General features: G+C 38.7%; 4 protein-coding genes across 4 annotated transcripts; 2 read left to right on the top strand and 2 right to left on the bottom strand.

The window, feature by feature from the left end:
* Positions 1-326: 326 nt before the first annotated feature.
* LOC112193282 lies at positions 327-2,490 on the bottom strand. Its single transcript, XM_024333360.2, has 2 exons — positions 2,338-2,490; positions 327-2,047 (listed from the first exon to the last, which is right to left on the bottom strand). Exon 2 carries the CDS (start codon positions 2,008-2,010, stop codon positions 688-690), a length of 1,323 nt encoding a protein of 440 aa, XP_024189128.1. The 5' UTR covers positions 2,011-2,047; positions 2,338-2,490; the 3' UTR covers positions 327-687.
* A 3,346-nt stretch (positions 2,491-5,836) lies between these two features.
* LOC112190608 (high mobility group nucleosome-binding domain-containing protein 5-like) lies at positions 5,837-6,280 on the top strand. The gene has a single exon (XM_024330060.1). The coding sequence runs from the start codon at positions 5,837-5,839 to the stop codon at positions 6,278-6,280; it is 444 nt and encodes a 147-aa protein (XP_024185828.1).
* A 769-nt stretch (positions 6,281-7,049) lies between these two features.
* On the bottom strand, positions 7,050-9,438 carry LOC112190598. The gene is made up of 2 exons (XM_024330050.1): positions 8,304-9,438; positions 7,050-8,110 (listed from the first exon to the last, which is right to left on the bottom strand). Exons 1-2 carry the CDS (start codon positions 9,436-9,438, stop codon positions 7,050-7,052), a joined length of 2,196 nt encoding a protein of 731 aa, XP_024185818.1.
* An 11,608-nt stretch (positions 9,439-21,046) lies between these two features.
* On the top strand, positions 21,047-23,318 carry LOC112181940. Its single transcript, XM_024320345.2, has 2 exons — positions 21,047-21,830; positions 22,552-23,318. Exon 1 carries the CDS (start codon positions 21,189-21,191, stop codon positions 21,804-21,806), a length of 618 nt encoding a protein of 205 aa, XP_024176113.1. The 5' UTR covers positions 21,047-21,188; the 3' UTR covers positions 21,807-21,830; positions 22,552-23,318.
* Positions 23,319-26,361: the final 3,043 nt, after the last annotated feature.

The raw sequence follows: 26,361 nt of genomic DNA, 5'->3' as shown, positions 1-26,361 counted from the left end.
GATTCTCTGAATAAATCCCATAAACAGAGAGCCATTTGTAAAATATTGGCAATCCTAGACTTCTTAAATACTACCATCAGCATGTCCAAAGTATCCTTGTTTCTTCTTCCAAATGATCTAGAGGGTTGGAAGACATATTTGTATATGCAGCACAAAATGATCTAACTTGTTCAAAATCATCCCTAAAAACTTGGACAAGAAGCAAGTAACCTCAAGAAAATAGAGAGTGAAGTTGGTAAGGATAACGATTCGCCTAGCCTTTAACTTTGGAGTTGTGATGATAAGCAATAAAACAAGTATCTGGTTAAAGAATAAATAGCTCACAATTTCAAAAAGCTTGCCACTCTATATACCGAGATTTAAAAGACACATACAAAGACATCAACACTAGAAGATAAAGCTTTACCTATATGACCTGTTCTCTGGCATAAAGAAAGGCCCTAGTGCCATTACACAGCTTCAATTCTTGACATGGAAAGAAGGAAGACATTACTCTGCCCTTATTAATAACCCCGATATGCCATACATAATCACATTGGAGTATCCTTTTTACAAAATGTATTCGAAATTGCTTTTAACAGCAGTGAGAACTTCGTACATGGTTGGCAACTTGGCACACACAGCCATATGCAAACAGAAGGAACCTTGTATCATTTTGATCAAATTCTGCTGAGAAAGATCTTTGCTTCATCTCAACCTTCTCCTTCTGGGTTCAGATGAATGCTGATTATTATTCACACCAGAGCCTCTCTGAAAACTACTTCTTCTCCTCGAAGATGAAGATCGAAATGTTGAATCTATTTCTGAATTCACTGTCTCGTCTTCCAAGCCCGCACTAGCAGGAAAACTCCTTAAAAAGGAAGCAGCTGGACGCACATCTGAATTGATTTCGGCAGCTGTATCAGACGTCAGGTTTTCTGGTTGTATAATTGTAGCAATATTTGAAGATGTAACTCCATTATCATTCCTTGGAGATTGCTGGTGGTTTCTTCTCATGCGGGGATCATTACTATATGCCTCGAGATCCTCATCTAATCTTTCTGCAGAATCCATTGCAGTATTCAGTGCTGATGAAAGGGAAGAAACTGAAGCAGCTCTTTGCATCAATAATCTTGAAACTTGAAGTAAATCATGGTGCTGGGTGCTTGATGTTTCGGTGGCAGGTGATGGATACCGGCTGGTAAAGAAACTAGTTCTTTCAGCCATTGCATTGATATGAGAACCAAAAAAATCCTGTGTCTGTCTTCTCTCCCCCAATGCACCAACAAGTAGCTGAATCCTGTGTTCAATTACGGAAGATGGCCCTCGCCTAATGAGCTGCTGCCTCACACCCTCAATCCTGGCTGCACGGGGCCTAGGAGGGGCCTCGGAAACAAATTCCTTTGACTTTTGAGAACTGTTACCATCACCGTGCCCGTAAACTGGAATTATACTTGCATCAGTCACTTCTCCTTTGCACACAGGGCATTCCTTTGCATTTGAATCAGCATAAGACAACTGATAAAAGCATGGCCAACAAAACAAATGACCGCAGCATGTTAATATAGGATCTGTTGCCATGTCCAAGCATATATTACAGTCGAAGAAGCTCCCAATACGAGGCTCTACCCTCTTAGGACTTGTATCCAGCGCGAGTGCCTTGGCTATCAAATGGGTACTCTCAGTTGTGTTGGTTTTCCCAGTCTCTATTGTTGTCTCTCTTTCTCTCGCAGCATTGGCAAGAGCATCATCATCCCGACTGTGAATGTCTCGTTCATTTGGCGTATCAGCAGGCGGCGGAGTGATATTCACAACTTGAGGGGAAACAAGAGCTTGCCTCCACCTCTGACGCTGCCGAGCGGTGACTGCTTCGAGCTGTCTGATACGCTCTTCAATGCGTCCTTGGGCGGATTCTAGCTCATTCAGTATGGAGTGTAAGCCAGTGACCGAATCATGAGGTTGCTCTACAGGTTGTTGGTTTAAATCCAAAATCATCACTGGTTCCGTCATCATATTATTACTATTCTCCATAGCAGGACTTGCCCTACCAATCCACTATATCAAATCCCTGCCAAGCAATCAAAAACAGTGTCTTTGATTTTAGATTTCAGCACTAGTACAACAATAAATTCACAATTGTATTTCTATTCTCACCCCCCTCCCCAAAGAAAGAAAAAGAAAAAAAAAAAAAGTCTTGATGCTTTTGTGTTAAACCCATTAATTGAGGAAACATTATGAGCATGCGAAAGTTGAGGCAAACAAGAATCAAGAAAGGTGGAAATACTGGGATTATGTATAATTAGAATAATCCAAGTTAAACAGAGCGATTAAACAAAGGAAGAAGAAGAATTGAATAACCTGGCATAAGAAAAGAAAGATGATGGTTTCTCAGATCGGCCCACTCCAGGTCATGTGGTTTCTTCTTCTTCTTCTTCTTCTAAATTGTCCCTGTTAATGTTAATGACTTATGAGAGAGGCGCCAAGGGCAGATAAGCGACTGAGAATATACTCTCGGAGCCAAGCTACTTCTACGACGTCGTATTCTTCTGCCATCCGCATCACCCGCTAGGCTAAAGACCCAACTCCAATTGGGCCCGGGGTCCAATCTATATAAGCCCGCGGCTTTATGGCCCAGCTTGCTGACCTACGTTTTTTCTTGAGAAAATTACAGATAAGTGAATATTTCAATGTTTGTTTATCTTTAAGGCCACCAAATAATTTTTTTTCTCTTAAGGCCACTAGGTTAGAAATGGTGCTAAATTCTAAATATTAAAATTAAAAGAAATTACAGCTCTGCCACTGCTATCTAAACAGACCCAATTTCACATTCTAGGTCATTTGGAATCAGAAACTGCCTCTCTCTCTCTCTCTCTCTCTCTCTCGATCCCGATCTCGACTCGACTTGTCACTGCGACGCTCTCTCCGTCGGTGGCGCTCTCTCAGTAGCTCTCTCCTTCGGCGCCTCTCTCTCTCAGTAGCTTTCTCCGTCGGCGCCTCTCTCTCTATCTCGATCTCAACTCCGTCGGCGCTTTCTCTCTGGTAGTAACATTTCTTGTGCTTTTTTCTCTCTGTAGCCTTAGTAGCTTTGTTTGTTGCTAGTAGGTTTCGTAGTTTCTGGTAGTAGATTTTGTGATTGTTGCTAGTAGGTTTCATAGTTTATGTTAGTATATTTTGTGATTGTTGCTAGTAGAATTCATAGTTTATGATAGTAGATTTTGTGTTTGTTGCTAGTGGGCTTTTGCAATAACATTTCATAGCTTTTTTTGTTGTTATTGTATCTTTTGTAGCCTTAGTAGCTTTGTTAGTTGCTAGTAGGTTTCATAGTTTCTGGTAGTAGATTTTGTGATTGTTGCTAGTAGGTTTCATTGTTTCTGGTAGTATATTCGGTGATTGTTGCTAGTAGAATTCATAGTTTATGATAGTAGATTTTGTGATTGTTGCTAGTAGGTTTCATAGTTTATGGTAGTATATTCTGTGATTGTTGCTAGTAGAATTCATAGTTTATGATAGTAGATTTTGTGTTTGTTGCTATTGTTGCTAGTAGAATTCATAGTTTATGATAGTAGATTTTGTGATTGTTGCTAGTAGGTTTCATAGTTTATGGTAGTAATATTCTGTGATTGTTGCTAGTAGAATTCATAGTTTATGATAGTAGATTTTGTGTTTGTTGCTAGTGGGCTTTTGCAGTAACATTTCATAGCTTTTTTTGTTGTTATTGTATCTTTTGTAGCCTTAGTAGCTTTGGTAGTTGCTAGTAGGTTTCATAGTTTCTGGTAGTAGATTTTGTGATTGTTGCTAGTAAGTTTCATAGTTTATGGTAGTAGCTTTTGTGTTCGTTGCTAGTAGGTTTCATAGTCTTTCGCAGTAACATAGCATTTTTGTTGTTTATAATTTTCTGTTTGTAGCCTCAGTAGCTTTGTTTGTATCTACTTGCAGAAGGAAAAATGGCTGAACATAGAGACCGAACACCACAGCATAGAGCAAGTCTACAGTCATTCAATGACAAGATGAAAACCTACAAAGGATGATCAGTCCAGATGTAATGTTGAGGTTGAATAGGACACCATTCTGGGAGATCATTTATGTCTTCCATCATGGGCTTTTAAAAGACAATGAATGCAGAAAAGTAGATGAGGACATTCATAGAATGGTCAAGACATATGATGTCAATCAGAAAGGGTTTCTGCTTGGGGAAAGGATACTGAAAATAACCCATGAAGATGTAGCTATCTGCCTTGAAATGCGATTGGAAGGTGTCACATTCGAGCTAAACAAGCATCACCAGAAGCCAACGAAGAATCTCATCATCGACAAGTATTTTGGAGATGCAAAGAAAGTGACAAAAGCGATGGTCGATAGTGCACTTGCTGAATCTTTGAAAGACACAAGGAATCAAGTCGCAAGTGAGGTGGCATCGCTAATCGTCATGAGTCTGTTCGTATCCTTCTTGTTCTGCACCTCAGGTTCTACATTGTCCTGAAAGTTGGTAGAAATTTGCACCGAATGGAATTCTTGGCGACGATATTCATGGGCAACCTTAGTATTAGACCACCTGCACAATGGTCTAAGTAAGAAGCAGGAAGACAAAGATTTCAATTTGTCAGGTTGTTTGCCGCTAATCATGGTAAGTAACGACTACTGTTAGTTTCATTAACATATCAGTAGATTTAGCCCTCAAAATTAATGTTTTTCTTATTGTTGTGTAACAGTATTGGTTAGCTGAGAAGACAAAGATGGGAGGAGCAATCAAGAGAAATGAATTAGGGTCGCCAAATTTCATAAGATGATCACTGGTCGAGCTGCACAAAGAAATGGAGAAACTAACCAACGAGCAGATAGAGGTACAGAAACAAAAATAAAGAATAAATTTGCAATAAGAAATCAGTTTAGAAATATATTGTTCTAGTCTTTAACATTATGTGTACTTTGCTTGATGAAAAATAGGAAATGTTTGATCGAAAGCTGACAGAGGAAGACTTGGAAGTGGCAATGAATGATATCAGAGGAAGAAATAAAGGAGTAGCATCAGATGAAGAGCTGAGGGAGGAAGACTTTGTAACTCCAACTTTTGGAGATTGGGTAAGTAGCTTTCTTTGCCTAGGTTACTAGCTTTCTCTGCCTAGGTTAATTAGTAACTTTCTCTGCCTATGTGATCTAGATCCAATTAATTTTCTTTGAAAATTTTAGTAGTTTTCTGTAACTGTTTGAGTAGCTTCTTTTAAGCTCATCAATAGCTTTTTAAAAATTTCAGAAGCTTTCAGTTTCATGGATGAGTGAGTAGATTCGTATGATTATGTCAGTAGCTTTCTTTAACTATTTTTGAGTAGCTTTTTGTATTCAAATCAGTAGCTAACAAACTTTCAGTTTTGTTTAATCAATTCTGAGCAAGTTTGTATCTTTGTATAGCTATGTTAGTAGGTTTTTATAACCACCTCAGTAGCTTTTTAATGTGATTTTTTATTTTTATTTTTTGATACAGCACCAGAAAACCACCCAAGAACGGCGAAAAGAAGAAGCAGAAAGTCAGAAGAGAATGAAGGACTTAATAGGCTCGTTGGAAGAAGCAACAACTCAGATGAGTCTCTCACAAGAAGAAAACCAGAAAACTCAAGGCTTGTTGAAGAAGTTGACCGAAGAGAATGAAAAGCTAGCAAGGCATAATGATAGATATTGGGAGATGTTGGACAAAGCCTTTGAGGAAGACAATATAGCAACAAGGAAGATACAGATCTTGCAGAACAAATTGTTGAAGAAGTAGAAAGTTTTTACAACCATTGAGAAGGAAAAAAAGAACTGGGAGGACGTCATTGAGCAGCAGAGAGAAATGATACACAATCTGGAAAATGAATTGCTGGAAATGGAAAGAAAGCTACTGGAGAAAGATATGTTGGATTCTCAAGAGGATTTACGGAAAGATGATATAGAAAACAGTAACAATGATGGTGAGGATGGTGAGGAAGAGGGTGGAGAAGGGGCTGATGGTGAAGATGGTGAGGAAGGTGGAGAAGGAGCCGATGGTGAAGATGGTGAGGAAGAGGGTGGAGAAGGAGTTGATGGAGAAGATGGTGGAGATGATGATGAAGACAAAGAAGAAGAACCTGAGGTGAGAACAACCAGAAAGAAGCACACATCAATAAGAAAAGATAAAGAAGGCAGGTCTTCTCAGAAACAGGAAACAAAGAAACAATCAAGGAGAATGGAAAGGGTGAAAAAAGCTGCTGCTAATGAAGAAGCAGAACCAATTAAAAAGATGAAGAAAGGGAAGAAGCAAGCTGTAAAGAGAAATTCAATGGTGGATTGAATCAAGAACAAAAAAAGGAAGGCTATTGAAGACAAGGAGTTCACGTATACCACTAAAAGAACAAGGAGCGGCAAGAGGCATTAGATGATAATCGGAAACAGTAGCTTTATGCAGTGCTGACAGTAGATTTTTTAGGCTATGAAAGTAAATTTTCATATGTGGACAGTACCTTTATGTTGTCAGTAGATTTTTTTAGGCTATGAAAATGACGTCGGGCTGACAGTAGTATTTTGAAGTACTGACAGTGGCTTTACGAACTGTTAACAGTAGCCTTATGTTTAATTTTCAGCTTTAATGTTGGATGGAAATTGATGTCTATTTTGTTACTTTCAGCATTAGTTTTCTTTTTTAATGTCCATTTCCAGGTTTGTTTTGAAAGTTATGTCGAAACCATTAGACAAAGTTTCTGTGGATGTAGAAATTTTTTAAGTTTCATGGATTGACACTCATAAGTTACACATCAATCTCAAAAGCTATTCTCAATGTTAAAAAATGCCAATATAGTAAAAGCTATTACATCATCACTAAAAGCCACTCCCAATCATATAAACAGATACTGCAAAGGTGATCAAAAGATACTGTTAATGTTGTATAAAGATACTCTGTTCATTTACAGTTGCCAATACAAGTAAAAGCTCTGCTCTGTAAAAGAATGACAGTATAGTAACAGCTACTCCAAATAGTATAGAAAGACAGTCAAATTGTTATAGAAAACTACTGTTAATGTTGTAAAAAGATACACCATCTGTTCATGTACTACTGCCAGCTTTCAGATTGGCGCAGTACACATTATCTTGTTGTCGCGCCCTAACTCACCACATCGGCCACACTTGATACACCTCCTCGTGCCTCCTTCTGTTGCAGACTTCATTCGAACAAATTTTGGGCGGCCAGATGGCCTCCTAACCAATGGAGGCTTAACAACAGAAGTTGAACTAGCTGCATCTTCATAAAACTTCTCCATATTTGGTATAGGATGAATACCATGCGCGTAGGAATCCATGTATCTTTGACAGGTGTAAAACGGCTCAATGTAACTATACACAGGTTTCACTCCAACCTTTTGGACTACAGCAAGAGCATGTGAACATGGGAATGAATTAATTTGCCATTGACGGCAAGAGCAAGTGCCGTTCCCAAGATCAACAGCCACTGATTTATTAGAATGAACTTCAAAAACAGTCTCACTAGACATACTAACAGCCCAATGCCACCCAATATCTATTGATTTCTTCAACAAAGCCTCCATTGGACGACACAAAATAGTGGTCCACCTCTTGCATGCAACCTTCCTCTCAGACATATTCTCCATAACCTTAACCCTTAAGCCTTCAAACATCTCAAATATAGGAAGCTCACGCAAATCTCTAGTCCAATTGTTAAATGACTCGGCAACACTATTTTCCATTTCACCATACCTGTTTCCTTTGAAAAACGCATTGCACCACTTTTCCAACAGCAAAGATCGCAGAAACTCTTCAATAGGTGGACCACCTTCTTTCTTCAAGTTGTGCAAGTTGAAGTTATAGCTTGCTAATGTAGGTGAATAAGCAACTTTCATAAATTCCTCCACAATCTTGTCAACAAAATAATTTCCAGATTGCTTTCGGTACACACCTCTAACATTCTCCTTAAGGTGGTAGTAGCAGTATGAATGAGGAGAATCTGGAAATACCTTGGAAACAGCATTCAACAGTCCGCTGTGTCGATCAGTAACAAAAGTCACATTTCTACCTTGTGGAGACAAGATGTTATATAGATGATCAAAAAACCAATCCCAATTCGCATGATTTTCAGAATCTACAACTGCAAATGCAAAGGGGAAGAACTCTGCAAAAAAAAGATAAAACAAATAATTAGTATTTGAAAATGGAAACTGAAACAGAAGCTACTGACCCTTTAAAAGCTACTGAAATAGGTACAAAAAGATGCCATCATAGGCATAGATATATACTATCACAGGTATATAAAGCTACCGTCCAAGATACTGAGCACAGAGCAGAGGACACAAAATAAAACATACCTTGGTTTCCATTCTTTCCAGTAGCATAGAGCATGTATCCCTTATACTTACTCTTCAAATGAGCCGCATCCACGAACGGAAGCGGAATGCATGACTTAAAACCCTCAATGCAACCAGAAAAACAAATGAAGAAACGTTCGAAACGATTACTTAAAGGATCAGTTTCCAATATGCAATAAGAGCCCGGATTACTAGATAAAATAGCATCACGATACCAAAGCAGCTGAGAATATGAGTCACCATCATGACCATGGACAACTTTTCTAGCCAACTCCTTCCCATACCAAGCAGTCCTATAAGACACATCTAAACCAAAAGAATGCTTGAAACGAGACACAATCTCTTTAGGCTTGAGTTGAGGATTGGACTTCAACTCATTAGCAATCTCCGATTTCACAACATGAGACCCCAAAAGCTTACTCTTTTGCTGCCTAAGAACTCCTTTGCATGTGTGAACATTATTCAACTTCTTTATGTAGAAAAAGCCATTCACCTTGTTCTTCAAAGCGCGAATAGACCATTGACAACCATCATAATATCTCTTAGCACACTCTGCAATAACACGACTTGAGGTATTCCGTGTGTACTTGAAAAGAAAACCAGTTTCAATAGCAAACTTGGTCAACTTTTCCCTAAATTCTAACACTCCCCCTTCAAACTTTTGATCCTCATGCCTTATAAAGCCCTGCCACTCATGAGTGAGATAACTCTTTGGAGCCTCTGGCCTATAACACCCCAAGTATTCACTTGCATCAATAATATTGCTTGAACCCACTGACAAACATGAAGAAGCACATGAAAAATCATCCAAAGATGTTGCAGAAGTAAAACTACTACTCCCACCACAATAAGGCACCAAAATGGTGCTCCCATTAGAATCCCTCACCAAAATATCAACAGTATTCAATTTAAAATCAAACATACACCTAAACATCAGTTTCACATCCATATCACTTGATAACACACAGCTTTTATATCCAGGGAAAGAATACCTCAAGTAGAATGAACCAAGATTCAAATTATTAAAACCCATAGAGACCTCCCTCACAATATCATTAAACGTATGTTTCATAACAAGAACGAACACGATCGTCTCAAACACATACGTGCACCTCGCATAAGGTTCTGCATCCATGGCTAAGTTACTGCAATTACACATTAGAGGAAGAATAATTAGCTTCTATTCGCAATATCAAACAGAAAAGCTACTGGAATCAGATTGAAAATGAATACTAGAAGAGGAAAAGAAAGCTACTACCACAGAAAGATAAAGGCACTATAACAGTTATACAAAGCTACTATATGTAATCAAAAAGGAAAAATGAAGACATGACAAAGATTGGTATTATAATGAAAAATGAAGACAGCAGCGTGCCGCTGCACCGCGAACCTATCAGTCTATCAATCAGCTTCTAGTTTTGATATGAATTAAAAGGCAAGAGGAAAAAACAAAGAATATATAACAAAATAGCAAATGTAGAATTATTTCATTCTGTTAGTTGCTTTTCTGAACTGTATCAGTAGCATTTACAAACTGCATTCATAACTTTGACTGTACAAATCAGCTAAAACCTGCATTAGTTAACAGAGATAGCTATGAACAATCAACTTGCACAACAGTTTCATTGTGCAATCAACTTTCAACAAAAACACATGATTGATACAGTGATGAAATCACAACAACTACGCATGATTTAACAGTTAATTTAACTATAAGCTAAGCACAATTTAGGTTTAGCAAAACAAAAATGAAATCGCATTGATGAAATTTGAAATACAAATCAAGCTAAACAAATTGTAGAGAGAGAAGGCTGAGATCGAATCAAAACAAAAACGAAATTACACTGATGAAATCGAAGTAAAAATCAAGCTAAACAGAGTGCAGAGATATGGAATTAAACCTCAATGATCGATTAGACTGTTGCAAACTAGAGGGAGAGCTTCATCTTCGTTTCGGAGCTAGAGAGAGAGAGCTTCGTCTTCCTGAGCGAGCTAGAGAGAGAGAGAGAGAGAGAGAGCTTCACGGTTTGCTAGAGAGAGAAAGAGTTCTTGAGCGAGCTAGAGAGAGAGAGAGCTTTGTCTTCCTGAGCAAGCTAGAGAGAGAGAGCTTTGTCTTCCTAAGCGAGCTAGAGAGAGAGAGAGAGAGAGAGAGAGAGAGCTTCACGGTTTGCTAGAGAGAGAGAGAGTTTCATCGTGGTAGAGAGAGAGAGAGAGACTGAGTAACTAAATCTGAAACAGAAATTTAAATAATAGATAGGTGAGGGTAAAATAGGTATAGCATAAAAAGGAGCTGATAGTTTTGGGCCCTAAAATGGCCTTATGTGTACAAAACAATTTAGGTGGCCTTATGAGTCATATAAGTCTCAAAGTGACACTTCTTTGTAATTTTCTATTTTTTCTTTTCCTTTTTTACTCTACAAAGTTTCAGTTTTGATATATCTACTACTATAAATTGAGGCACTTTTGGCGTCAAAGGTTTCATCAAAACTTGAATTTTTTTTTTTGGAATCAATACATCAAATTTCATTCAACTCACACTAGAGTGACATGGATACATACATTTTCTTGCTAACTCTATGGGCAAGTTTAGGACGTGGTATGTTAGCACCACCCATTAGACAACCAGTGGTCACTTATTAAGAGCGAGCTTAAAAAACTATGAAAAGAGACATAGTATATAGACTCACCCCAAAACATAAAGAACAAAAAGGTGATTAGTTGAGACAATCCTCCTGGATCCCAAATGTGAAAACCCATAGTGGTAGAGCTCATCAGTTTGGTCCATGAAACGACTCAATTATAGCATACACTAATATCTGTTATGGACACCCAAAACCCTTGTGACTTCAGCACGCACCACGTTTTGGGCCACCCATTTGAGTTAGGCCTTAAAAAAGTTTTGGGCCACCCAACACGAGCAACCCTCAACTTTGCTTTGGACACCTAAGCTCTAGGCACCCCCTTGTGCCACCCAACACCATCCACATCGGCCCTTGCTTTGTCGACAGACGCCATAGCCGTCACACCTAGATGTAGCACCGCTAAATCTTGTACTACTCCCATCTCACAGTAACTAGGTTCACGCCCCAAATACTCGGCCATTCGGAGATGAATGATTGAGCCTAAATCATGCCGAATCGAGATCGACCTCCATAATGAAGGCTGCGTCCCTGAGTTATAGAGCATCGCCTCTGCGTTCAGTCTCTCCATCGATAACTTGAGCCACAAGTACAGTTTTAGCCGTCCCCGTTTGGGCCGCAGACCACCGAACTCTAACAATTGATCCAAATCGTACTTATTCTGGCAAGAAGAAAAAACCATGAAAGTTTCAACCTCTTGGCTTTGAAAGGTGATTGCCGAGAAATTCCAGCATTGGAAGGCTGGGCTTGGACAGCCGGAGGTGGAGAGGGCTCCTCCATTTAGAAGGCAGACCATCATCGGTCGCCATGATTGAAATACCGAGCATAGGATGCTAGGTTTTGGGAGTCAGAATATTTTTTTTGTCTCTATGATGCTCTATTCACCAAAACTTGAATTGTCATATATGCCTTTTAAATAAAATCAACTTAAATTTTTTTTTTTTTGTTACAAGCGGGGCCTAAAAGACCCAAACAAAACAACAAAAGAAACTAAGAACTGGAACAAAACCCAGTCCTCCTAGCTCTAGTTACAGCAGATAGATCATCTAAGAAAGCTTGGGAAGCATGAATAGGGGGATCATCAAAGGTGATCAGTCCAAGCTCATGATCAATGCTATTCTTGGCAAGGGCATCCGCAATCATATTGCATTCCCTAAAGATGTTAGCAAGCTTGACAATCTGAAATTTGGCCATCAATATAGCACAACCATCAAGCAAAGAGCCAAGGGGATGAAGGCCAGTGTTTGATGATTGCAAAAGATGTACAAGGACAGCAGAATCAGATTCAACCTCAAGATTGATAGTATTATGTTTTAAGGCAAGCTTTAATCCAAAAAAGAGACCCCAAGCCTCAACATCCAGAATTTCTCCAATGCCAAGATTAATTTGAAAGCCATCCACCCAATTACTATTGTGGTCCCTGATGACCCCTCCTGCACCAATTCTTCCAAAGGAGGACACTCTAGTTCCATCAATGTTCAGTTTGAAGTGGTTCATAGGAGGTCTGCACCCGGACAACATAGTGTAACTGTATAGGGTGTCAGTGTTAGCCTTTAGTTGAGCACCAGTCCATTCATTTGCAAAGTCCCAGATAAAAGATAATTAGAAAAGAAAAAAAGAGTGGGTGAGAAACACAATTTTAATCCAAAAATTGCTGTAAGCAGTTTCCTAACTTTGATTCTCTTTAGTTGCTGAAATTTGAGACCAGAACACATCAAGTTTCTAGTTATTATTCCGCCCATCACACGGGTATGACTCTAGTTTGAAACAAAAGTAACTCCAATATCCAAATAAAGAATAATGAACGATCTATATTTTTTCTTAACCTAAAAGTATAGAGAATTGGTTTACGTTGTAGCTCCTCATCTCGCCATTCTCAACACCCACTCGTCAAACATGGTCTATGAAGTTTCAGCTAGTCTTGTGGCTTCGCTTGCTATCTCCAAGAAGGGGAAAAAATCCTTTGGAAATGCCGAAGCCACCAATTTGCACAGTAAAAGACGGATCAAAGCCCACAAAATCGATGGCGATTGACCCAAGTGTAACTTCATTTTCCAGTAATGGATGGGCATGAAACCAACTAGATTTTTTCCTCCTCTTTCGATCCATGCTAGTCTTGTAGATTGTATCAACATGTGGAGCTCAGTTTTTTTATTTGAATTTTTGGCCAACGTGAGCTTTCAGCGGCTATCTAGCTCGATCTATGCATAATCGGCCTTAGTGTTAGGTATAAGCGGCTATCTGAACCATCACGCCCTGTTGTATTTGTTTATTATTTGTGCTTGAAAATCAGGGCGTGACATTGAGCCTAAACCCCTGATTACAATAAGCATCTAGACAATATCCTGAAATAGTATCATGCGTCTCTACCAAATAATTGTATTCAACTAGGCACCAACTAGCAAAGAGTGCTCTACTGGAGACTCTATTTGCTTTAACATAGCGGCGACATAACGGAAAGATAACAAGATATGTAACCCGATTACAACGTAGCATAATTACCATACACACAACTTTCCGACTATGCTACCACCGGAGGTTAAATCCGATGACACTTAGTCTCACCCTGCCACTAGGAGGTAGCGACCATTTGAAGAAGCAAGGGACTCGCCACCTACCTAGAGCAGACAAGTCACTTTGAGTGCACACCCAGGCAAAAAGCCCGACTAGCCCTACACAACAAATGAAGGGATTTATTGCTCGCAAGAAGCGCAACCAAACTAAACAACATAAAGAAATAAAAACTAGAAATAAAATGTAAGCCAAGGCAAGGCCCAATAGGATAGCCCAAACCCAAGCCCTATCAAAGAGATCAGAGCCATGTAAGGCCCAGTCCAATTCAAGGAAAACCACCGCCGACTGTCCCCTGCCTTGTTCACACCACGACCAATGTTGGGCCTCTATCTCCAGCACTCCCTCGACCCGGTTGCACCATGATAGCTGCACCACCACACCAGCTCACCCAATCCGACCACCACCAGCGCAGCATGGCCTAATCTCCACCAACCCAAGAAACCACCCGATCCAGATTGAATCTGGAATGGTTCAGGGCACCCATCCACATCATAGCAACAACCGAACAACCGTCTCTGACAGCTCTGGACTAAGCGATAGCACCAGCCTCCAACCTCACAAGCGAGAATCAGACTACTACCAGACGCAGGCTCTGAACATCCTGAAATACTATCATGAGTCTCTACCAAATAATTGTATTCAACAAGGCACCAACTAGCAAAGCGAGCTCTACTGGCGACTCTATTTGCTTTGACATAGTGGTGACATAACGGAAAGATAACTCGATATGTAACTAGATTACAACGTAGCATAATTACCATACTCACAGCTTTCCTACTATGTTACCGCCGGAGGATAACCCCGACGACACTTCGTCTCACCCTACCACTAGGAGGTAGCGACTATTTGACAAAGTAAGAAGCTCACCGCCTATCTAGAGCAGACAAAGCACTCTGAGTGCATAGACAGGCAGTTAGCCCTACTAGCTCTACAAAATACATGTAGGGACTTATTACACACCAAATCAGTATTCTATCTAATATTTTTTATTTGTAAAGCAATATTCTGTCTAATATTTTTGATTTGTTTTGTTTTTTCTTTTAGAATGCAAGACTGTATCAATTCCTAAAAACCCTAGCTGCTCCCTATAGCCACTCCCATATTCCATACCCTAGCCTTCTCTTCGCGGCATCCCAACCTCCTCTCACCGTAAGCATGGCATCCATCGAGGATGTTACTGCAAGCTTTGCTGCTTCGCTCGCTCTGGCGAGCTTTGATGTTGTCGACATCTCCCACCTAAATGATGGAGGCAACATATCAAACTCTCAGGTTTTCTTCTAGCCAAACCATTGACGAAGAAGAAATATGAAGTTGTGGACCTTCAACGCCATTTCCAAAGGATTTGGGTCCTTGATGGAGGCTTCAAAGTGCAAGCCAGCGGGCATGGCCGGTTTATGTTTACTTTTGATCTGAAGAGAGACCAAAACAAGGTTATCCATGGAAGGCCATGGTACTTTAGCCGATCTCCTGTACTACTGCAACAATATGATGGGCTTGCAGATCTGCTTGTGGTTCCCATGAATCATCTCTTATTCTGGGTCAAGATTTCAGGTATTCCACCTGCTCTAGAGGATAGGAAAACTATTATGAGTGTGGCTTCAATTGCAGGCAAGTATCTGGACTTTGATCACACTACACCAAAAATGGTCTTTTACCGCCCACAATGTGTGCCGTAAAAGACATATCTCACTTACGGCACACTAAAATGCGTCGTTAAAGTGCATCCAAGAACGCCGTCAAAGTAATATCACAAATGTTACTCACCTTATTTACGGCACACGCTGCACACCCTAAAAGACTTTCTATTTAAGGCGTATAATGTGTGCCGTAAAAGAGCTATTGAGATCCTATTTAAGGCGTACTTTGCAAGTCGTAAATAAGGTTTCAAAAAAAAAAAAAAAATTTAGGTGTACCAATTTCACATTAGTATCACCACTGATCACTCATGCATCCATGACAAATAAAATGAATGAGAAACAATTTAATCAAATTATAATTAATTTCTTTTACAAAATGCATGACAATATTTGAAAATGTATAAGTAGCAGATCACATTACATCAAACTTCAACTCTACAATTTAAACCCACATAATCTGAAAATATATACCAAATCATCTAGTTCTCTTTGCTGCTCAATCTCCTGATATACAAGGGCAACGCCACTAGGAACTACCCCATCAGGAACTTGCAGATACTTAGTAGTATTTCCATGGATGTAGCACTCACACATCCTCCAAAACCTGTCTCCATCCTACCAGTATTGAAACTACATGTATGAAAAAATTCATGGAAAGAACTGTATCTAATATGGAGATCAATGCAAGGTGGCAAGATTCATCAGACGAACTGCAATTAATGATCTTAAGTTTGACTAAAATAGGAAGGAAACAAGAGATGTCCAGAAAGGCTAAAAGCCAACTAAAATGCATATCTATACTTTAAACCTGAAATACTTATCAATTCATATAATCCAAGTGTGCCATGAACATTGTTCATAAAGTAATTGCCAATATCAATTCCACTGAACCTGTTATTATTCATACGCATTATAAACATGACAAGACACATTATATTCCACCATTTTAATACATATCTACTATCCCTTTCATAATATTTTCCTCTTTTTTCACTCTTACTATTCGGCAATGAAAACATGCATTAGAATAAAGAAAATGACAACAAGAATAAAAATGTTGACATGGGAGAGAAAAGACTGGTAGCACAAAATATGTCTACACAAACAAACAAGTTCACAGCATGATTTGTATTCCCAATTAATGCAGTAAATTTGTAGAAGAGACCAAGCATGTTGAGAACATGAGACGAAATAAGAAACTACATTGCATTAGGATCATAGAGCACATGAGAACCAAGTTGATTAGGTTTCAAAACTAGAACGAGAGTAACCATCCTCGTGTGGCCTATGTTTCAAGGATAATATGTGCCACAAGTATACTAACATGAGCAAAATATCGTTTTGTTTTTAAGGTTTACCTTAAGCTCATTAACAGGGATTAGCTTTAATAGAAAAGGAGTGGTCACCTGCAAAAGAATTTCAGGAAATGTTTCAGTTAGAAAATGTTCAAGGCTGTTCGGGTACATACACAGACCACAGAATGAAGATTATATCCTACCAGACTAAGTGCTGTGGTTCCAAGCAGCAGCAGATATAATTTCCCCTGAAAACAGTCAAAGTCTCAGCACAACCAACTCATAAATATCTTACATATATGCTACAAGGTAGATGTTTAAGAGATTTAGAGGTACTGTGGCCATAAGTTATTTAGGAGGACATCAATTATTGCGGAAACTCCAATGGTAGCACTAACCTCGACTAGATGGAGATTAGAGGCACGACTTAAAAGAACAAAAGCAAATTCGCCTATCTGTTCTAGAGATATTCCAACCTATACAAATACACAATCCAATACCTGTCAATAACTGAATTACTAGAAAGAAGCAATATCAATGCAACTGGAAATCCAACTTGCTAGGAATGATGTTTTGTTGTTGTATCCGAATCCCTTGACAACCATGGTTATAATAATTGTTTTTATGATGATAACTAAGATGACAGACGCGAGTAATATATCAACATGATTCCAGAGAAACTGAACATGAATCAGCATCCCAATGCTGGCAAGGAAAAGGGCAGCAAAAAGGTTGTGAATGGGTTCAATCTGCAAAATTAACAGGCTTGAGCACTTTCAACTTTGTGAGAAAGAATCTATCATGCATAGAAGAATGAGAAAAGTGATTGATGTAATCATTCTGATACTGTAGATTGAATAACATGCAATGCTAGAATTAATTATATTTATTTCATAAATCATAAAAGCGAATGGAACCAATGTTTAATATTGTTCTAGTATCTTTTTGGACATTTTAGTGCGTACTTAATAACCGCTTGTCTGGTTGACAAATCCCACCAACAGAATTAAGTAAAAACATGTGATTACACTTGTAGAAAACTGCACTCTCCCTACCTAAAGGCCCATTGCAGAAGATATCCAACATAAGTAAAGAATGATAAAACTCTTCTGCTATTCATGATTAGTTGCATGCATGTTTCTTGAGCTATAGGAAGAAGGTACATATTCCAAAGAATATCATCTGCAATTCTGCATGAATATATACAGAGCCTTACTTCTAGTGCATGTTGAGCAAGATCAGTTGTTGATATCAACGCTTAAGACATTCCTGATAGCAAGACAGAGGACCCCTTCTTGATAAGATATGCAAAGCTTAAGACATTCCTGTATGCAGAAAGCCAACGGAATTGTGGTTTTCAATGTCAATTACTGTTACGCAAACAAAACTGAAAAATTTGCAGCATCGTCATCTATATATCTAGAAAAAAAAAAGAAAAAAACACACAAGTCATTCTTTATTGCTCTGTATCTTGTGGGTGTGTTCTTGAGTCTGTTCTTCCGTCTGTATCTTGAAGATATATATAGGAGTTGCTCTTCAATTTCTGCTATAAATTCAAGCTGCACGAGTCATTCTTTATTGCTCTGCGTCCCTCATGCGTCCTGGTTCATTGATACTCCGACATCTCCACCACCGTCGATTACAATGACTACTCCTACGACTGCTGTTGATGGGCTCGCCTCGTGTGTTCATCCTCAGATCTAAGTGAAACCCCAACTTCAAGCTCAGAAAGAAACCCTAATTTGGTTTACCCATTACCTACAAATTGAAATTGAAAAGGAGAGGAGGATTACCGATTCGTGCTTAGCGAATTTACTTTGCTCAGACTTTGGATTTGAGCTCCTTCGATATACAAGACAGGAGGAATAGAGTGGTGTGTGTGTTTTCAAACTTTTCACTCTCTAATCTCAAACATTTCTTTTCATCATAGACAAAAACAACAACCATTCAAAATTCAAACCCAAGCACATATTCAACTTCAAACTTAACAAAAAAATATAAACTTTTTCTCTAAACTATCTATCTGGGCTTGATCATAAATGCAAAAAACTCAAAATTTGAACACAACTCAATAGACCCAGAATGGATTTGATTCCCCGAATCGAAACACATTCCAACTGAAGTCCCACTAAAGCTAAGAACAATCAAGATTGATCAAAATAAGCAGCCAAACCAACAAACTAGGCAAACCAAGCAGACAAGAAACCTTCCCACAATTGAAAACCCTACATAGATCAAGCAGAAGATGAAAACTGAAACAATAAGTGAAAAAAATTGTACCTTGATTTGGCCAGAGAAAAAAACCAATGAGCAAGACAAGGCCAAAGTTCTCAACTTTCTCCAAAAGGGTTTCAAAAACTTCAAGACCCTGAAACCGGTGGCCCCAATTTACTAGAGCGGCAACCACTTCAATGTTCTTTAATTCGTAGCTCAATCGATCCACGACATCTCGATGAGAGGAGCAGAGAACGTGGTGGTGGTGGTGGGAGATACGCGGCCGGCGACTCGGCGGTGGACCAAATCTAGTGAACGATGACTTGGCGGTGGGAAGAGACGTGGAAGGAAGAGATGGCAAAAATTGAGGTCTGTGCCAAGGAGAGAGAAAAGTTTTTGTGTTATGAAATGAAAAAAATAAAAATAAAATGTGTAGAGGGAAAAGATGGAGGGAAAAAAAAAAATTTGATGCAAATTTTTGCGCCTTTTACTTTTACTGCACACATCAATGCATGCCATAAAAGACCAAATGAAAAATGACATTAACGGTGTGCATTAGATGCACGCCGTAAAAGACCATATCAGATAGGGTATTAACGGCCTGCGTGAAAATGCGCCGTAAATGTGTGTCTATTACGGCACGCATTAGATGCACGCCGTAAAAGATCATATCAGAAAGGGTATTAACGGCCTACGTGAAAACGCGCCGTAAATGTGTGCCTATTAAGGCACGCATTAATGCACGCCGTAAAATGTGTGCGGTAAAAGAGTCATTTTCTTGTAGTGTCATAAGTTTTTTTTTTATCACAAATGCCTGATTAGGGTTCATGTAGCGCATGCTATATCTGAACCCTTCTTTCTGAAACGTATGTTGAAACGGATCCCTGGTGTGATGAAGGAGATAACATATTTCTTTGAGAATTTACATGGAAAGTGCAGGGACTACAATTTGATTATCCATGAACAAGATGAATGCCCTCTGGGGGCTGCACCAACGCTACAAAATAACACTGAAGCACAGGTTGCAATTGGGACCTCTTTGGCATCTCATTTCAAGCCCCCATACATCCATCTACACACAAACCTAGGCGTCCCATTGTCATCAAGAATGAGGATGTGAGGCCTGAAGCAGCAAATAAGGTGTTAGCCTTACCTCCTGCTGAAACAGACCAAGCTACAGTCAAGATAGGGCGTCCATCACCATTCCGTCCCCAAAGAAACTGAAAACTCCTTTTGGAGAAAGTAACCAGGTTACAAGCCCATCCATGCTCCAAAAGAAGCTGAAGTTGCCGGAATTCCACACCAAATTCTCTGCCAAGTCTCTTGGATTGATTTAGGCTCTAGGGGGAATCCTGATTCTTAAGGAAGGAGTTATGAAACAAGAAGATACACAGCCAATCAAGAAGAAGAAAGGAAGGCCTCTGGGGTCGAAGAACAAAAACCCCTCCAAAAGTAAGAAAGTTTATGCTGAAGATGTGCTGAGTGTCATCTGCCCTAGCAAACCTCCAAGCCCTAGTGTTAAGGGCAAGGAGAAAATTTAGTTTTATTTCCATTTGAACTTTGCCTATTTACTTATCATTGGTAACATAGTTTATAGGCTTTTTTTGAATAAGTGAGTATGGGTACCGTCAAATGATCGGACTTAATCTATGTATCGCTGTGGTTTTTTTTTTTTTTACCACAAACTTTTTATCTACCCAAAGATGGTAGAGGGAGAATATGTAATGGTTCTTTCTGGCCTAAAAATTATTAATATATCGACATAATATTCTTCAAAAAGATTATGTGTATGTGTGAGGGTAGGCTTTAAAGTTTAGATCACATAGATTGGACACGGAGAGACATGAAATGGCTGGTCAATATTTTGGGCCTGCAGAGAGATGGAACGCGGAATGAGCGTAACCTTCGAACTTAATGAACAAGTCAAATGAAATGAAAGGTATGTCCAAATTGATGTTCACGTCCATCTCCAACCAAGAAAATCATATTCAATTCTTGATTTAGCTTGCACCAAAACAATTAGCAAGCTCAGAATCAAATAAGTTGACCAAAAACAAAAATATCATAACAGATAATATGTTATTAATCAAGGCTCAATTGTTGAAGTCAATCATGCCTTGATTGACTCCATCAACCTAAACCGAAAATATCCAATCAAATCATCTCCACCAACCTAAATAATCCACCCTTAAAACAGTATCCAGACCATTAAATGGATTAATTAAGGACCAGATGAAAAACAGTATGACATTAAGGACCAGATCAGAGAATATATTATGTATTATGTATGGTCAAATATAGGATTACATACACACTTATTGCTAGGATGCCAAGATCCAAGGCTCTGTTTACCCAATCAATCAATCAAAATCATATTAAAAAGGAAGGCAACCATGAGTTGATATATATACACACATACACATAAAGAATGAATGATAATCGATAGAAATATATATATACAAGATTGATCATCCAATAGCAATTATTCAAAGGATCGGAAGAGAAGAGGAGATCGGGATATCGAAGATGGTGAAGCATTTCAGCCACCGGCATGAGTTGGAGTTGTGCCCAACAATGCCTCAAACAGTGCATGAAGATGATGAAGCATTGATTTGCTCCGTCTGCGAGTATGAGCTAGACCTCCACCAATCAGGTGAAGCTGTTTCTGTAATTTACCAATGCAGCAAGTCTTCTAATTCCAAGTGCCATTTTTACCTCCACGACTTGTGCTTCCAACTCCCCAGAGAAATTCTACACAACTCTCACCCCAAACACCCTCTTCTTCTCTCCCTTCCTCCCTATCAAAACGACAACGAAAACAACAGCGGTGAGTTCACATGTAATGCCTGCGGTGAATCCGGCACTTGTTTCAGCTTTCAGTGCCCCAAATGCAAGTTCAATCTCCATGTTCAATGCGCTACTTTGCCTCAAACTCCAAGCCGCCGTCAACATCATCAGCACCCGCTTACTCTCCTCTTTTCCGTGCCAAATTCTTATAATGTACAACAAAAGATGACGACGATATGTGACTTGTGTAAAGGCTCTATCTCTCAAGGTTGCTGGCTTTACTACTGTAAAGAATGTGATTATTGTACCCATCTCCATTGCTCGATTGCTGAAGCTGATGATCATCATCATGAATAACCCAAACATTATTATAATCACATGGTAATTCCTTTCCCTGGCTACCAAGAATAGATTGAGATTTAACTTTAATCAGTGTCGGCGGGATTCAAACCCAGGTGTGGGGGTTCCACATCTGAAAGTTCTTACCAATTCGACCACCTATGGTGGCTTATTATTATCATCAATTTGATTTGTTGCTAATCAATCCAGGTTTATGGATTCCTTTAATTGGCTTGTTATGCTTGCTTCTTCACTTTTTATATGGCTTCCAAAGTTTTCCTTTTTATGTATGTATGTATGGGATCATTTCACTAAGAGATTCTTTTTTGGTCATTTTAAGAAATTCTTTGTGGACCTAATTTTCGATCATTTATTGACATATCTACCATGCACTTCTTAGGACTCCATGAATATATCACTTCTGTAAATTTTCAGTTAAATTAATGATTGCTAAGATAAATATTGAGTTAAATTAAATCAACAGACAAACCAAATTTGTCCAACCTGAACGGTAAGGAAAATCGTCCGTATAGTACTTGACGTTTCAGTCATTCTACACTTTCGTACTTCAAATGTGAAAAACTTTAAAACGGTACTTGAGATTCTGACCTCGACCAAACATTAATATCTGGAGACGTTAGTTCCATTACAACGGCTTCCAGTTGACATAATTTGAAGAGTATTTTCGTCCATTCCCTCGATCTCTTCTTTAATGTCTTCTTCTTCCTCACACTATTTTCTTCTTCTTCTTTGGCCTGTTTAGGTGATCTGGAAATCAGAGAGTGACTGTGATCAATGGATTGAGGAAAGAGATCGATGAGAGTAGATCGGTTGTGAAATTGATAGAGAAAGAGAGAGTTAGAGAGGATTTTTGATCTGAAATTGATCAAGACTCCTTTAGACGTCCAATTAACTCGGGTCAGAGTATAAAGGGTACACCCAACCGGATCCGCCATTAACAATGGTGGAAGAAGAATAATAATAATAAAGCTCCTTTCTTATCTTCTTCAGCATCATATCTCTTACTTTCTCAAACCATAACCCTCGCATTCATATGGTCTTCATTTCCTCATTGATATTTCAATGTCTTCAATATTCATTTGGGCTTCTCAGCACAGCTTTGTAATTTGCTATTGTGTCTGGGTTTTGGGTGTTTGATGATGGGTTTTCATCATTGGTGGCAGTTGGGTATGCTCTTCTTCAGCATCGTATTTCAATGCTTGCTTCTTCTTGATTATCGCCTGTGAATTGTGATGGGGTTGGAAAGTTCAGATCTCTTAAGGTATTCAAATGGTTTCTGAATTCAACAAAGAAACCCCACTTTTGCTGTTTCTGAAGTTCTCATTCTAAGTAGATATCTAGAGCATTAGTATAATATTTTTCCTTTCACTCAAAACTAGCTTGTCGTTCTCAGTTGCATTGATTTACAAAATCAGGCAAGGTTGTTGGTTTCTGAAATAAAGATAAGATTCATTTTAGTTTCCAAGAATAAGAAGTTTGTATAAGCATAAAGAGAGTGAGAACTTACTGTTTATCTCGGATTGAAAGGAGACTAAAATTCTTTTTATGCTTCATGTTCAGACACATTCCAGTTTCTCTCACAGCCTCATCGTTATTCTGAGCTTCCTAAATTTCAAGTTAGATGAATAGCATTCTCAAAAAAAAAGTTAGATGAATATCGGAATGTTTTGCTAGGCATACCAAAAGACCATAACAGATTCCTACCCAATGGTAACATAAAAATTTGAAAGAGCAGAAGTGGGATTTTTTTTTTTGTTGTTGAATTCAGAAACCAATCAAATTCCCATTTGAATTTGCTCTGTAATCTCTTAATAGATTTGTTTTGTTATGTTGCCGTCGGGCAGATTAGCTCAATTTTGCAAAGTTTTCGTGCTGTTTGAGAATTTTTGGTCCACTTCCACTTGGGGAATAGCGACATGTTATGATCAGAATAGCTCGCAAACTCGGAGTCCAACACGTCTCGGCAGTCGGCACCGAGTCAAGCCTCCATTGCCATAATGCATCAGCCACCTGCAATATATTTCTCAACAAATTAAAACCCACTAATCAAATTTGCTCAAGATCGATAACTTTGCATTGTTCCGGTAATCAAAATACAAGCAAGAGAGTGATATATCCGGGAGTGAGTGACGCCATTAGGGGTGAGAGAATCAGAAAGGAGATTGGAGTTTATGTGAAGATGAGATAATGTTTGAAAATTAGGGTTATAGAAAGGGAAAGATTACATATTTATGCCATATAATTGAGAGCTTAGAGCATAATTGAGACTAAACCAATTATTCAGTGCTGGGGAGGTTCAGAATAGAGAGTGTGTGTAGACTGAACAGTGAAGGAAGAGAAGACCAGTAGCTAGGGAGAAGGAAAAATTTAGAAACAGATGCTTAAATAAAAAATAATAATGGATTAAAACATGAAAAAATAAAAATACCCTACAAAAAATGCCAAACAGAGCTAACGGCTCCAGGTACCAATTTTTGGTTGGGATCAGAACCTCATGTACCGTTATGAAGTTTTTCAAACTTGAGGTACGAAAGTTTAAAATGGCCGAAACGTCAGGTATTGTTTGGACAATTTTTCATTTTATATTGCTTGCAAAGTATGTATGTATGTATGTATGAGACCCTTCTACTAAGAGATTCTTTTTTGGTGATTTTAATGGATCCTTTGTGGAACCACTTTTTTATCATTTATCAACATCTCTACCATTCATTTCTTAAGACTTCATGAATAAATCACTTTTGCAAATTTCAACTAAATTGATGATTGCTAAGCTATCAAACTAAATTAAATCAATAGACGAACCAAATTTGTCCAACCTGAACCATTCATGTTTATAATTGTAAATCACAGTAATGTCTGAACGATTATCAATTTGGTTTAAAGATGTTGATATGTGATCGAAAAGTTGGTCTAATAATTTATCTCTTAAAATGGCCAAAAAAAATGATCCCTCACTAGAAGGGCCCTCTATATAATATACTATTAAAGTATTTCACTAGATTAAATCAATGGGCGAACCAAATCTGTCTAACCTGAACTGTTTATGTTTATAATTGTAAATCACAATTATGAACACCTTAATGATCATCAATTTAGCTAAAAATTGAATGGTAAAGACGTTGATATGTGATTGAAAAGTTAGTCTAATAATCGATCCTTAAAAATAACACAGAGAGAGAGAGAGAGAGAGAGAGATCCCTCAATAGAAGGGCCATGTTCAATAAAATGTCCAAAAAAATAGAGGATTAGAAATAGATGGAGAATTTAGGGTGTCAAGCGCTAGAGTTGACAAAACACCAAGTAGTGTCGTACTGTATTAAGTTCATTTCGTATATTTATTGTGAAACACGATAACAAACCGTTAAGTTAATATGTGGAAGATGCTAAAACCAAAACTGAACCATTAAATTTCGTGTTAACTTTTACTTGTTAGGAAACTACCTAAAAGTTTACCTACAACATCGTGTAAACTTAGGATAACCTAAAAAGCACACATAATCTTATATAGTCAAGGTACCTTTTTCTTTTTGAAAGTTGAGAGTTAAGGTTGTTGTCAAGAAAATTGAGAAAGGTGTTATGATGAAGTAGAGAGTTTCTAATGTATATTAAACAGAGAAACTCAAAATTTACAAGAATACTTTTATGTTAATGGTTCTTTTTGTGTTAATGAACTAACACTAAACCAAACAATTAAAATTTGTGTTCTTATCACGGTGACCCTATGTGCAATTTTGCTAGGTCAAACAAGCGCCCATCCACAATCTCGAAAGAAAAAGGTCCACCATAACTAAGAACATATATATCGTCCATCCCTCTATTTATTTTTTATTAGTAAAAAACAAAAACAAAAAAACAAAGGAACGAGACGAAACCAAGACCTTACCAGAGGAAAATAAAATAAGCAACATAAAGAAACAACACCCAAGTTACATTGTCATCTCAGGAAAAAAAAAAAAAAAAAAAGGGTCCTTGACCAAAAGCACCAAAATGAGCCAAACTTTTCTCACTTACCCCAGCAACAGTTTTTTATTCCCACATACACAATTTCACATAAAATTATAATTTTACCCTCAATCCAATTAAAGATTTACAACCAATGCCACTCTGTCTCCTCTCTCTCTCTCTCTCTCTCTCTCTCTCTCTCTCTCTCTCTCTCTCTCTCTCTCTCTCTCTCTCTCTCTCTCTCTCTCTCCCCCGTCCTTGTCCACACCGGCGTCGATGCTGCGGAAGAGACCGGCCGGGGCCCTTCAAGCTTTAGAAATAGAGCCCAGTCGTCGATGACAAGGTTGATGTCGGGGATGCGAGCAACGAGGCCGTCGGAGAAGTCGTGGCCCTGGTGTTCGATGGCAAAGACTGCAAAGTCGGTTTTGGCGAAGTGGTCTCCCCACCGGATCTCCGCCTCCTCATCGAACGCCGTTTCCCGCTCCCGTAAAATCTCCGATGATGTCGTTTTCCTTCTCTCCTCAATCTCCGACAGCCCCGCCAACCAAGATAGGCCAAGTTATGAAGCAGATGAGCGCCACCACTAAAGAGGCGAGGAGAAGCGGGAGTT

The sequence above is a fragment of the Rosa chinensis genome, chromosome 1, assembly GCF_002994745.2.
Source record: "Rosa chinensis cultivar Old Blush chromosome 1, RchiOBHm-V2, whole genome shotgun sequence".
In the NCBI taxonomy this organism is placed as follows: Eukaryota; Viridiplantae; Streptophyta; class Magnoliopsida; order Rosales; family Rosaceae; genus Rosa; species Rosa chinensis.
The sequence above is the reverse complement of the archived record's forward strand: the minus strand, read 5'-3'. Positions and strand labels throughout refer to the sequence as shown.